The following is a 15,525-nucleotide window of genomic DNA, read 5'->3' on the forward strand; positions in this document are numbered from 1 at the left end:
TTTCCACGCAATGATATTTTACCACCTCAATCCAACTTGATATTCGATGAAGCATTTAATCAATTTCAATTAGCTTTTATGGACAAGGCGCCGTCTAAAGCAGCCGGCTGTAGAACGAATTTAAGCGCGATCGCTCAAATTTGATTGATGTAGAAAGAAGCGGTCGTACTTTGACTGCTATTACGGTGGTACGGTTATTAACGAGTTCAATGGAATAAAGTTTTCACCGTGAGAAAGTGCCCTCACTTTATTTAAAATACTTTTGAGGAAATGTCTGTTGCTAACAGAATATTGCTTCATGTGCATGAAACTTTGTATAGAAGATAGTGAAGCTTCAATCAAAAGTAGAAAATATTTATTAACCAAATACCCTTTTTAAACAGTTTCCTTTATTGCTTATTTATCTTATGTAGAAAAGTGTACTTAGCTCTTAAAAGATTTAATTTGATAGGTTAAAATAAAAGGGATCTCATCTGAATACATATTGATCAGCTCCAACTTCACATAGTCTACCCTACTTGTAGAGTAGGTAAGGAAGGGCTTAGAATTAAGTGTACATATTTGGAATGAAGTCAGTCAACCCTTTATAATAATACTTATTTTAGAGTATATCCATTAGTTTATTATTTATGCATAAAATATCTTTCTAATCCGTAACTTTCTTCAAGTTTTTTTACCATTTGAACATAATTTTGTACTGAATACACCCTTTTCTTTAAGTGCACTATTAAATTACCAAATAAGACCTTTTAAATTTCTTTTATAATAGAATGTTAGGTGGTTTACTTGACAATAGAAAATGCGAAAATGCATATATATTTAAGCTATTAAAATACTGCAAGCCATTATTTATCTAGATATAAGGTAGAATGTTTTGACAGGATTGGAATTTTTATAGTTATTGCCCTCGCAAAGCGGACATTGTGTGAAACGTGGTTATTGAATAAAGCACCTTATGAAATTCATCCAGCCTTTTAGTAAAAAAAAAATCGAATCCTAATTTTTTTTTTTCAATAAGTCAGGTCTACAATTATCAATAAGGAATCTAATAAATGTTTAAAAAAACATTAATAGCAATTAATCCCCTTACACTCATATAAAAATGATAGCCTTTTACAGCTATTCATAATTAAAGTTTGTCATTTGAATTCCATTAATAAGACTTATGTTCAAAATGTTTGGGAAACAAAAACTGCTAATATTAGTCTATTTTACAAATGTTATATATTTATGAAATGAATTTAAAAACATATTTTCTTAACAGTTAGTGAGCATGACTAACACATGGACTTATCTATTGGATGATTGGATATCTTTGCCATTTCCAGGACACAAAATTTGTAGAAATAAGGAGTTAAGCACATTTAATATACACACAGAAAGAAAAATGTTTGAAAAAAATACAACAATTTAGCTCTAACTTCATTTACTTTAAGAAATAAGTTTACAAATTATTTAAAACAACCCTATAAATCTCATTTCTTATGGAAAGTAGGTTAAGCATAATTTTAATTTTTGTTTTTACTTTAGTTGATTTTTATTCATGCAATAGTTGCATAATACCAAAATGATGTTTTATATATTATTAAATGTAATATTTATACAACACAAATATTTAATGAGTTCTAATACATATGTTACATTTTGTGTTTTTAACTTTTAATCAGAAAGTTTTAATAATAATATACTTAAAACAAGACTAACAAGAATTTCAATATGTCATGTTTGATAGGTAAATTGTGATTAATCTCACTGTATAAAAGTACCAAGTCCAAAAGTAGTTACCTAAACATTACTGTATTCTGTTGCCATGAAATTTGATAACAATCTTTAAAACAATATTAGTTAAGTGTCAAATGACCTAAATTTTAGGTGGAGAGTAGGACATCCCAATTTATTTCATTGTTGTAAACTTCTTGTTCCAGCCATAGCTCATAGTTATCTTTGAATTCTTCATCTAATTCCACATTTGTCTCAAGAACACTGTTGATATCTGTATCAAGAGGAGTCAAGTCAACTTCTTGTTCTCCTCCTGAACCATATCTTCTGTGGTTAAAACGATCCACACTAGCTCTAAGTGCACATTCTTCTTCTTGAAAATCCCAAGGCCTAGCATCAACATCATTGCCAAATGCCCAGTCATCATTCAATCTGTGTCGCACTTTAGAATAGATAGCACTGATAGTTTTCATGTTTGTTTTTCTCCACTGTCTTCCCAAGTACTTAGTTTGCATTTTTAACAGCTTCAGAACATAAAACTGCATTAAAGCATGCCTTACTTTAAGTGTGCGTTTTAATATTGGTGCACTTTTAAATACCACAAGCATCATAATTCTTGCATTTTTCCATTTAGTTAATTTATTTAAGATTCTCAATAAATTGATGCATGAAAAGACATTCCTCCAAGAATATGGTACTGAAGAATCTCCAATCTCTAAACATTCTTTAGTTAACTCTGGCTGTTCTCCTATGACACATGCAGGAAAATCAAAAATGGGAATTGTATTTTTGGCACCAACATATGACAATATATCTTGATTAAAAAACTTTAACACCAAGGGCATGCAGTTTGCATACACTAAATGTTGTGACATGAATTCAAACTGGTAAACATGGTTAATTTTGAAATGTTTTAATAGCAACAGTAATATTGCTGTTACAGCTTTAACAATTATCTCTTTATGCCTATTAACATCAATACCAAGCTTTAATGATTGTAGGACAGTCACAGGCATTTCTTCAGGTAATAGATCTGCCATTATGTTAATAGAGTATGTCTTAGCAGTAGATGTTGGTGCAGCAGCTAACAGGATTTTTAAAAGTGCTATCATATATTGTGGTAAGTTAGGAAGCATAGCTCTATATAGAATTTCAGCTTCTGTCTCTTCAACATTCTTCTCTCCTTTTGTTAATGGGCTTCTTGCAATCTCAATTTCTCGCTCAGCCTGTATTTCGGATAGACTAGTATACATATGTTTCTTCAGTATTTCAACTCCTTCATGAATTGGTTGTGGTAAACCAGCTACAGTCTGACGATCACCAGGAAGAGAATATCCAACAAATTTTATACGGACATTATCAAGAAACATGTCAATGTCCTTTTGACGAACTTTTGATTGCCAGGGAAGACTTCTGGGCAGTGGGGGTGGTGGTGGAGGACTGTCAAATTGTTTAAAATACATGTAGTAGGGGCAGTTTTGGTTTGTATTTTGATTTTGCATATCAGCAGGCATAGATTGGAACTCCATTGGATAGTCTTCAGAGCCATTGCCAGTTTCTTCCTTGTCAGCAAATATTTGTTCATCAGATTCATCAAGGGATGTTTGTTTCATAAAAGTCTGTCTACGAAGAGCTCTTTCATTTTCCTTTAGTTTTCTTTGTCCAGGATTTTGATTTTCCAACATGTCAGCAGCACTTGGAGGAGGGGAACTTGCACGCATTCCTTTTATTATTTCAAGAGTATCTTCAGTGATAGGGTCCAATCCATATTTATCTCGTAATTTAGATTTTCTTTCTTTTAATTCTTTTGAACCTCCCAAGTAAACAAGTAAAACTTTCCATAACAATAATAATACTTTTTTCATTGGAAAATATGGAGTTGTTCCTGCACAGAGATGTGTAACCATACTAAGTAATTTCACAGGTAATAATTCTTCTCCAAATGGTGTACCAAGTTCTTCTTTAAAATTTTTTACTAAGCAAGAATATTCAGAATCAGGATTCTCTTTTTCTGTCCTCATATGTTCTGTAATGAGATAAAGCACAGACAAAATAACTCGGAGATTGGTTGAATCTGGCAAGGACTCAGCAATTTTTCTAGATGCCATTGCTGAACTGCTTCTTACGATTTCGAGATTCAATAATTCAATGAATGCAGCAAAAGTTCCCATGTCATAAAGGGTCATAATGTTAATTCGCGCCCAATGAGCTTGTTCTGCGTCGGATTGCATTTCTGCCCAACATCCCTGCGCCAAATACAGAATACATCGTGCGGAACGCATACGTACATCACTTACTGCAACATCCAAATGTTCTAACAGTTTCATAACTACGGTACGCTGTTGTGCTAGTGACAATCTCTGCCAACTGGGTGGAAAATTAAACTCTTCCATTATGTCTTCAAATGCTTTTACATTGAGCTGAAATTCTGGGTGCTCAGTGTAACTATAAAGCTCAGCTATTTCATTTGCTTGACTATCACAATCATCATACACAAAATCTAATTCAGGGCTATCCATATCGTTTACACAGTCTCCTTCATCCATGGGGCGGCGTACGTCGGGCAGTTTTGTGCCACTGCGGCGACCGTTGCCGTTAGTCCCCATTGTTTTGGGTATTAATCACAATAAATAACTGATAAACATTTCAATGTTAATAATAGTATTTATCCATGTTTTTATTTTCCAAAGTGGAGAGACAAGAAAATTAAAGCCGTAGAGGTCTATGTCAAATTATCAACATAGACTATAAATATAATTTAGACGCAGATTATTGTAACAGTTACTCTTCATAAAAGGAAAAAAAATGTAATCCGTACATGTTATACTATGTATAATGCGTAAAATATAAAAAAATTGAAAAGAAATCGTTAATATAAATGATTCTTTTTCTTTTTTTTATTTTATTTGCAACGTATATTAATATAGCTTTTTGTTTTTGTATTAGTACAGTAAATTTAAACCAATTATTTTATTAGTTACCAAATTGGGTTCCGACAGGCTAATGTATAATTGATATTAAGTGACTGCACAATACTGTTAGTATTGTTAAGCTTCATATAACAATTATTTTTTGTTGTTTCATTCTAGTGTAGTGCCATCGGTCGTGGAACCGTTGGCTGTTGGAGCCGAAAGGCTATTGAGTGGCGATCACGAGCTAGTAGACGTGGCGTGGGTAGTCTACTAGGCGGGCTAACGACATAGTTAAGGTCATGGGAAGTTGCTGAATGCGAGCAGCGCAGGACCGGTCATCGTGGCGATTTTTGTAGGCGGCTTATGCTATGTAGTAGGTATCCATCGGCTGAAAAGGTGAAGAAGAAAAAGTGTAGTGGATGAGGTTTGTGGCTTTTGATTCTAGATTGCGACTTTGAATCTCGACTTTGTGTAAACAATTTAATGTGACCTGTTAACAAACGAAGATATTAAATATCATTTAGTAGCCGGCATATCTTAGGAATAAAAATCTCTTTGTGACGTCCATCAGGCCGCACTGAAGCCCAAACCGAGATCCACTAATGTCTGATCTGAGAGCTCAGCGGCCTCACAATCCATTGAAATACTAGTATATAACGGCCTGAGCTTAGGCTCCTTCGGGAACCTTCTAGCTCCGCTAACTTAAAATAGGTCTAGGCCATGCCACCTTAAACCCGCAGATTCTGCAAATGCCATTGGAGTAGTAGTGAGAGTCCGTTCAACTGACAAATAGTTTGGACTCAAGGTAGAATTTTTATTTTGTACTTTATTCATTCAATATATACTGTATCTACAATAAAGTCAAAGATGTATTTACAACGCCCTTACCAAATCTTTTTGTAAATATAATTATAAAGTTTTATGGAGGAACCTAAAAACTTGATGTCAAGAAAGGTTACAATTAATATAAATTCGGGAAATAAAACTTAAACTTATGAAGTGAAATAATTCAAAATCCTTTATTACAATGAATATGGATCATATAATAATAATACTTAGATAAACTAAAGTTGGTGAGAATGAAAGTATTATGACGATTTTAAAAATTATGTTAAAAAAACATTTGTTTTAAAATAGAACTCACAGTTTTTTTTACGTACATTACGTATATCTGTTATTTATTTTTACAAACTGGCAGTAGCCTAATAACTACGTCTATGTATTTAGAATGTAAAATTTCGGATCTCTTATTATATTCCCAAAATCAAGAGACAATTTTCACAGTGGGACAAATTTATTACATGAAAATTCAGCTTTAACGCCTCGTCGATCTGGTCATATCATTTTATTTCTCTATTCATAATATTTAGTGACCACTTATATATGAGAAGAGTGCCAGAAGAACTAAATTTGATAAAAACTGGAATCAGATTGGATTCCCCAATAATGGCAGCCAGCAGAAAGTTAAAGCTACAAGTACTACATACGCCCAGATAAATGAGAAGTGCTCATAAGAAACCAAGTTAATAGCGATAGAAAAATGTGTAAAACTTAACTTGTGGTGATAATGGTTTCTCTCTTGAAGAAATGCCTAAAGAAAATGAGAAGCGTAGGGAAAACTGTCATCGCCACGTTCTTTGGACGGAGAGGCTATTATTTGTTCCCTAAAATAAAAGAAATACATCTAAGATCTTTAGAGGCGGAAAGATTCAACAGCTGCGTGCGAAAGCGCCCTATAAAGATAAGTGGGCGCACTGTTCTACACATTAGTTTTACAGAATGCAATGAAGCGTAGTTTGTTAAGGATATTTTGAATAACAAAATATCATTAATAAATTATTACTTTGACTTTAATTTTTGACATTCTAAATTTTTTGTTACCCGTGTATTATTCTAAGGTATGCTACTATCGTTACGTATTGCTTTAAGAAATTGGATGCCTGGAAGAAATTGCATCGTGTGATAATACAGCCCTTTGTATTTTTTCTTTACTATCATGGAACTGTGTATATATTTTTTAGCGTACAATAAAGATCATTAAATTAAATAAAATAGCACTTTTTATTACAATTAATATATTAAAAATATATTGAAAGAATAATCTCAGACCACTAACTCTTTTGGTGATTACTTATACAAAAAAAGTCAGCGGCGGGTCGTTTAGAAGTACCCACCAACATGAGTCACGTCGACAAGTATATGTAATTTATATAATAATTATAATATATACATAATAGTTATGTATATTTATAACATTTGTTTTGGAAGAAGCATTCATAAAAATTCGCTATGAAAATAAAATTTTCCGGTTTTGTTTGTTCTCGCATCAGACGTCGGACGGATGACATCGAAGCATTTGTAATATTGTGCTAATGCAACGGATCCCCTCGCTATACTGGGGCACTTAACAGCAGCGGGGGTGAAATTTTAGTACGTTTGATAGGATCAAATTGTATAAAACGCAATTCATTTACAAACAGGGTGGGAAGCGTAACGAAAATATTTTTTAATGCTTTTAATTGTAAAAATATGTTTAATGAAGTATATTAAAACAAAGTATATTGCGTATTAATTCCACTCTTCAAGAACAGACCACACAAAACGTGGACAGGCTAGAAAAGCTCTTCCCAACATTAACAATGGCACCATCATAAATATGCACTGTTGGAGGCTAATGATTTTTAATAAACACCATTAAAATGTAGGTATTACATGTTATCCCGTGTTCTGATAAAATACGGTATAAAGGCGGTGAGGGTATAATATATATACGAGAAAAAAGTCTCTTATGCTTCTAGAATACTCAGAATTTCTAATATGCAATGGTAAGCACCTAGAAAACCTGAAATACCTCCCGTAAATGATAAGTAATATTTCTGTTGTAAGTTATTTAAGTTGTGAGGATTCTTATGGATGCTTTTCTGGACTAAATAGACATATTATTCAATCAGGAATGAAGAAATTCGAAAACAAAAATAGCCGATTGGAAGGCCACATAGCGCGCAGAACTGATGTGGGGTCTTATGTCTCTGGAGAGCAGAACGTGGATTGGCAAGGTTAGCGTAGAATACAAGGTAGACAGAGGACTTTTAAAGTCGTCATAAGACGTTAATATAGTCAGCTTCCAACTAGTCTTGTTGGAAATCTTAGGGAAAGCCTGTATCTTGCAGTGGACGTTCGAAGACTGTAATGATTATTATAATTCAACAACCACCCGTATGATTTGATGTTGAGTTGTTTGAAAATTCCTTCGGATACTCGCCCTTGTGTTTGTGGTTTCGGACTTGCACTGATTAAAATACTCACTATGTTTCTCCACCATTCTAGATGTCTATCATAATTTTATAATAATTACGCAGTTTCGTATAGTCTAAATCTTTTGTTTTCCCAGGAAAAGGCGCGCCGGTACGTAATGCATTCTCGATCTCTTCATAACTGTACTCTTCGTAAATGACCCTCTTAGAGAAAAGTTTAGCGAAGACAATATTATGACGGTTAATAGTTAATACATAAATATATGACAATCTGATCTATGTATATGGTATGCATATGGTGAACACTACAAATAAGCATTCGTTATAACTTTCTCTAAGCTTGATAAAATTAGTAACATTTTTGTGAGCAACTGTGTACGGTTTTATAATACACTCCTATGTATTGTTCCTAAATTATATTGTAATAAATTTAAAAAGTCCATTAAAGAAGAGCTCTTAAAAATATCTCTTATAATGTGAAGGATTTTTAAGAGATAATGCAGCTTTGGAATGAACTGCTCTACTGGTGTATTAAGGACGAGTTTTTAGTCCGAGCATGTTATGGATCTTCTCAAATCAGCGCGCGTTTAGAACACTCGTAGTTTAAAGATGAAAGAGGCCCATATCGGGGTGTTCAATTTGGTTCTAGGTTCTGTCAAATTTGGCTCTCCTGCCATTTTTCTCATTATATACACACTTAGTCTCTAAAAATAATTCTATGTGAATAATAATATCAATAAATAAAAAAATGAGTAACGAATACTATCGAGTGCATCATGCAGTCAGGCTTGTTTTAGACTCCTTGTAGCGTAACTGCTCTTTGGCTGCTAGTAGAGGATGATCATCTCCTCAGTCCCACCACCGCTGCAATTGCACTCTTGCACCACTATATTGCAGAATTGTCATTTCATGAACACCTTTATTCATTTTGATATCTGAACTAGTTGAACGGTTATAATCTATTTTCTTATGTTTTTTTTTCCCAGTACATTCATTTAATGTTTTCATCATCACAATAGAAAGCTTTTTATTATTTGGTGTATAATTTGTAGAAAGTTTAAACAAATAAAAAGAAGTTTAGTGATTCTTATTCGACCGCGTTGGTAATAAAGCTGGTATGTCTGGAGCGGTTCCGGACTATACGTTATTTTATTAGACTAGTGTATATCTGGTGGCAAGTTATTTCTTCCAATTAAAATAATCCAGTAGCTCCTATTTTATCATATTAATTTATGAAGGTCTTTTGCCAAAAAAGATGAACAATTATTACAATAACATTTACTCTAAATGTTATTAAAAATGAACAAGACGCTGATTAGTTACAAGAGTTTTGTTATACATTTTATATTGTGTATTTATTTTTCAAAGTTTACTGTTATGTTTAGAGCAGCGACGATAAAATAGGCGTCGTGAATTTTCTGCTCCATAACTCGTGTAATCTTTCTATAAGATGGAAACGTACATTCATTTGTCATTTTCTCCATTTTCCAGTGTTAGACGGCACTAAAATGGTGAATAAAACTTGGTGCATTTATTTGATTTTTATTATGAGTACTAGGACAATTTTGACGGTGAAAATGCTTGATGACGAATTAAATGTTAACGACATACTTCGTAATGATTTAATGCCCATGAACTTCATTCTAAATGGTGAAAGCGAAGAAAATAAGTTTGTTAACGAATCTCGAAGCATTTTACCTTCCGTAAACGGGTCTATGGATGCCGCTTTACTTATGCTTGACTACCACAGGTATTTACTTATATGTTTATGTACTTTTGCCAATAATTTGATTAAATATTTTTTAAAATTAATATTAAGTTTATCAAATATTATGTATTAGATACACAGATTTTGTAAAAGTATTTGATGATCAAGACGTATTGATACAGTATTTGTTATACTCGTTTACTAAATTTATACAGGAAAGGAGAACTTGTAACTAACCTTGTCACTTTCTAGTAAAAACATCTTTGCTTTGAATTATTAGGGGGGCCGAAAACTAATGTCGCTTTCTTAAGTTAAATTCACACGACTACCTTTTTAACAAGTTTTTATTTCAAATCAACAATATATTCACCTTCGTTATTAACAACCGTTTACCATCTAGTATAGTAATTATCAATACCGGAGCGGTAAAAATCAATCGGTTTTTCTAAAAAATATGTCGACAGAAACGACATTACATTCCTAATACATACATTATTATGGCGACCCATAGATCTACATATATTTTCATAATTTCATAGGCAAGATGAGAGCTGAACATTGATTGCGGGAGAGAGTAGAAAATGGTAGTAATTATAAAAATATCTTCTGTGGGGTTTGTTCACGACAATACCGTGGCGTTGAACCCCTTAAATTAATATTTTACTGTTATACCACTCTTATGGATTCTTTCATTGATGCAATAGCGGAATTCTAGTTTTAGATTGATTTTCTTAGCAATTTTTGTTCATATTAGTAAAATCTTTTCCAGAAAAATGATGAACGAATATCAATGTCGAAATTACGTTGCTGAACAAATTCTAGAAGAAATGGGTAAATCCGTATTACAGAATCGACTTGGCAAACCTTTTACTGGCAACAACAATGATGGCAATGCAATATCTCGGTTGCAGAATATAAAAACTAATACTATGTACGATATAGGATCTGCGAATTATCAAGAATGGCTGACAAAGTATGTTTTTTAATACCTTCGAACAACGTGACAGAGTAGGAAATCCTCATGATATCAAGTGATAGGCTTTGTCATAGAATTGTGTTTTAATATGTTTGTCACTCGGCTACCTATATAACCGGACTGCAATTTTTACAAACGTCTAATACGTACAATACATTTGTTGCACGCGTTCATAAAATTTCTCTGGCGAACTAACTTTCTAGAGAGGAGATAAAATGACTTCCATCCAGTCTTTTTTCCGAGAGGTTACTCATTACTAGTGTTGTTATTCAATACGAAATGTGGAAACATCAGCGCGTCTACAAAATTTTGCTGCTTTTATTTTAATTGATGTGCAAATCCAAATAATATTATCAATTATCAATAAATACTCAATGTGTTGAACTTGTATATTTAATAAACATGTTTTTAGACGACGGTTTATTTTTATACTCTTAATTTTATAATCTTTTTTATGGAAACCTTAGAGGAAGGCCTAGGTTCAGCAGTACGACCAGTACTGTGGCTGCAATGATGATGACGATGAGATAGAAATTATTTATTGCACCCTTAACAATAGTTAATTTTTCTACGGTCGTGATCGTTAGGTACGCATTTATTGCAATACGAAAGGAAGTTTTATTCAAATTGTTGAATATAATTTATATTACTTAATATTTTGGCTGATCATATTCTATATATAACCGATTTGCGCTCCTTATCACAGTAAGTATGCGATTCAACATGGTAAGTTTACTTAGTCACAAACTGTCACCGGCAGGTGCGTTCTACAAAGAAAAAACAATATAATGTTTAAGCAGCATTCATTATCATCATAGCCGCAAAAAGTTCACTGCTGGACATAGGTTTCTTCATAAAATTTTTACTGAACCAACTGGTTCGGGGTGCATTCATTGGCTTCCGACGATCTCATTAAGTAGCATCAACTGGCAGTAAAAATAGTAGGGTAATACAGTAGGATACTATTCAGGGAAAACTACTATAAGTACATTGCATATAATATAGAAACACTTCGGCAGAAATCGTTACCCCCGTGGTGCACTGCTTCTTTTAATTGAAATATTTAACTTTAATTGTTATTTTTAGAGTGGCGGCACTTAATGACTTATATCGACAATATAAATTAACAAATGACTCCCAAATCAACAACATCTCTTTGTCACACAAACCACAATCGCATTTGCAATCACGCGGAGGATATGAAGTTTTTGAAGGTCACGAATTGCCAGGTTATTCTGAAAAACCTACTTATGAAGTCTCCAAGCATAGTAAGAATATTTTTATTAATAGTTTTATTATTAAAATTGAAGTTAATAAAGCAAATATTTGAAAAGACTACAACGGGAATTTCGAACAAATACGACTTTGATACTTTTTTTCTTATCACGCTAACCCTCCGATAATATATGTCAAGGACAAACATGTAAACATTGAGCTATGAGAAAAATAATAAAACAATTAGTAAAAGAGATTGACTTCAAGTCTACTCCTCTCTATAAGACCAGAGAGACTCCAAACGCAGTGCTTCGCGATAAATTTTTATACGAAAAGTCCAAGAATCAGATTAGATTGATCTTGTAAGGGTATCCTTCAATTTAACTACTACTAAGCTTCCACTGATCTGAGAAGAGCTCACAACAAACTCAGACAGTTTTTGTGGTCACTTTTACAATATTTTTTCTCCAAGCTTTTATTATCACTTTTTAACAACAAATTTTTGTTTAGTGAAGTTTTTACATTTTATTTTATAAAAATTCAGAGATTGTACACAGTAGCCTATGATAATAGTTACTAATTTTATGAAACCTAGAGTAAGATGTAGCTTATGTTGATGAGATATGCTTATCTTAATTTCTAGAGCTATAATTTATAAACTCTTTAATTTTTTATAAGTTATGCGTTACACAAGTGAATTCAAATTCAAAACATCTTTATGCAAGTAGGCAATTACACGTAATTTTGAAGTGTCAGTTATATTTAAGATTATAAAAATATCAGTTAAGTCAGTCCGTAAGTAAGCTACTACCAGCTCAGAAAGATGACCTGCTGAGCAGAGCTGACCCGAAGCTTAACAGCTGCTCTTTTTAATTTTAATTTAACAATGCCTGATAATGATCGTTTAAATGTATATAACCCTTATAAATGAGTTTCCTTCACTTCTTTTCAACTAAAAATTCTTCTCTTGTATTAAGATTTATGTAATAATGCAGTTAAGTTATTCAAATATATGTCGTAGAACTTTATTATATATGCATACACTCAGACCAATGAAGGATTTGTTGCGATATCGAATAATGAAACTTCTAGTTCACGTACTTCAATTTCATGATAAATATATTATTTTTAATTTAGTCGTATATAGGATGATTGATAACAGGTCTAGAAGTTTTAAACTGGTGAAAGTATGATATACTCTATCCAAAATCTAATAGTTTTAGAAATAATAAATAACCTAATGATAACATTGTAAGAAAAAACATTTTTATTATTGTTTACTATTTATCCCTGTAGACATTGTACTGTCTTTGTTATTGGCTTATCACATTTTAAGACAAAAGATAAATTTTACAGAATAATCTTTATATAGGTTAATTGGAAAAAAGCGCAAAGAAGCGTTTTTAGCTATATAGCTCATTTGCCAGCAAAACGCTGGTAAATGAGCTAAATACTCAACTTTTGAAAGCCTGTATTCGTTACCCCTGCATAATAAGATCTTTGTAGCACCGTACTATGGGAAAGTCGTGACTAGGGAAGTGTTCGGCAGGTGAACGCTCTGTGTGTTTTGATACTGATTTAATAAGAAAAAAATCATTGTAGGTGGTGGTTACGAATATTCCATGCCTCCTCCGCCACCGCCGATCTACCATACGCCCAACTCACACGAGGCTCACGCGGAGTTTGCAGCGCAGCGAGAGAATCATTATGGTTTAGGAATCACTGATCTCTTCGATATCTCCTTAACGGGCATTGCTTTCCTCTCTTTTGGTATGTTCGTACTGCAGGTGCTGATGTGTATATCTATGGTAGGTTTGAACTTTATTTTTATATGAATTAAAACTAATTTTAAATAGTCTTACTTGTGACTTTGAATGTGGAAAATACTAGTAGCAGGAACATCAAAATAAAAATAAATCGTAATGCAATCAGTTCAATATTAATATTAAAATTATTATATAAAAGTAAGTAAAACTGATTATAACTTTTATTTTTACTTGCTATCTTGCTTATCTAAAAGTAAAAACAAAATGTTTATCTTTATTTTTATAATTATCAGCAACTGTCTTGTGAAAATGGAATAAGTTCTGGAATTTAGATATAGAAATATCACTAAGAAAATGTAAACAGCGTATACAGTTGTTCTCTTTACTGATTTAAGCAAATTATTTAAAAAATAAAAAGCGTAGAACTAATGAGTCCTAAGCGAGATTATAATAAATTTTAAAACAGATCCATTATATATCTTATAATCGTTTTGCAGAGCGACCAACAAACACAAATCATGCAAATGGTAGACAATGGTGATGCGGTGAATGTAGACGATGTTTTCCGATCCAAGCGTGAAACTACACAGGGGGTACGTGAGACGGAACGAACAACGCGTGATACGGGATCTGTATCTGTAGTTGGCGACATGAACACTCTGGCTCGCTACGCTCTCATGGCTGTTAGACCTCTTACTGCCCAGTGTTTGAACCGAGTTTTGTGTTTAGGCAACAAACGAGTAAGGGAAATGAAGGACGGAAATCGATATTGGTTGCCGCTTTGGCAGTAAGTGCTTTAAATTATTTATATATTTTCAATTGGAAACATGCTATGAATTAAAAATAAACTAAAAAAAATTGGTTTATCAATAAACTAAAATAATCGAAATCAATTTAATCGACTAACAACTTTCGAGAAACTTCGGTACATTTCCTCGTCTAGTACCCGTTGATGCCCTAAAATGAAAGTCTACCAATGTGTGTTACTAGTAATGACTTAAAGGTATTGATATGTCATATTTTACGTAGCCATTGGCAAGTTGACAGTCGCTCAACGATCCTTGGAGAGGAGCATGCTCAGGATTTCTTTTGAGATCGAAGTAAGACGTGTATGTAGATGAACGAATGTAATTAAAATAGCCAAACTAATTATCAAGTTAAAGCGAATGGATGGCCGCTGGGGACTTAAAGTTCTGGAATGAAGACCACAGACAGGCAAGCGCAGCTTAAGACGCACTTGGTGGACAGATGACTTTGTTAAGGCCGTCGGAAAACGCTTGATGCAGGTCGCTTCCAACAGATCTTATTGAAAATTTACACGGGGGTCCTATATCTAGCAGTTGGCGTGCTAAGCTTAAAGTGATGATGTTGATGACATTAATATGATGTGTTTCAGTATGCACATATTATTTGTTATATGAGATATAATGCGAAGGCCTATGCCTAGCTGGTTTGGTCGTACCCTGTGATAAAGGAATATATCATTGTTTATTTTTATTGTTACTTATAATAATTATACAGAGCAGGCGCTGCGTGGATGCGGGGTGGAGCCCTTGGCGCGTTGCGTGCCGCTGTGTTGGGGCTAGGCGGAGCTGATTGCGAACTGCTTTATCCAGCACGTACCTGTCTTTGATTTTAATATAAATACTATTTGAACGTTCTGTTCAGAATTGACACTATGTTTAACATGAAGTTGAAATAATTTATTAACATTTTTATTTTCTCATTAACGTTTATTTTTGGCAATATTTTTCAGGGCAAACCATACAACATTTATTTTATTTTTTAAACGAATTCCAATTGTGTTGTCGTACATGGTTTATACTATTGTTTTAAATTATTATTCCTTTTAATAATATTCGAATCAGGCTATTACACAAATTATAAAGTTAAAAAATACGTAATTTGTTTATCACCATGAAATGACATAAAAAATAAAATTTTCCATTAAATTGTTTTATTTAAAGTAAGTAAT

General features: G+C 32.9%; 2 protein-coding genes across 2 annotated transcripts; one reads left to right on the top strand and one right to left on the bottom strand.

Annotated features, from left to right (window-relative positions):
* Positions 1 to 1,481: 1,481 nt before the first annotated feature.
* Strip (striatin interacting protein) lies at positions 1,482 to 4,442 on the bottom strand. Its single transcript, XM_068774956.1, has one exon. It carries the CDS (start codon positions 4,323 to 4,325, stop codon positions 1,869 to 1,871), a length of 2,457 nt encoding a protein of 818 aa, XP_068631057.1. The 5' UTR covers positions 4,326 to 4,442; the 3' UTR covers positions 1,482 to 1,868.
* A 4,889-nt stretch (positions 4,443 to 9,331) lies between these two features.
* On the top strand, positions 9,332 to 15,452 carry LOC137931759 (uncharacterized). The gene is made up of 6 exons (XM_068775256.1): positions 9,332 to 9,635; positions 10,363 to 10,566; positions 11,656 to 11,837; positions 13,387 to 13,592; positions 14,048 to 14,337; positions 15,072 to 15,452. The coding sequence occupies exons 1-6, from the start codon at positions 9,394 to 9,396 to the stop codon at positions 15,181 to 15,183; spliced, it is 1,236 nt and encodes a 411-aa protein (XP_068631357.1). The 5' UTR covers positions 9,332 to 9,393; the 3' UTR covers positions 15,184 to 15,452.
* Positions 15,453 to 15,525: the final 73 nt, after the last annotated feature.

Source organism: Battus philenor, unplaced genomic scaffold, assembly GCF_028537555.1.
Source record: "Battus philenor isolate CCGP_79_NKW_IND1 unplaced genomic scaffold, ilBatPhil1.0.hap1 SCAF_8, whole genome shotgun sequence".
NCBI lineage: Eukaryota > Metazoa > Arthropoda > Insecta > Lepidoptera > Papilionidae > Battus > Battus philenor.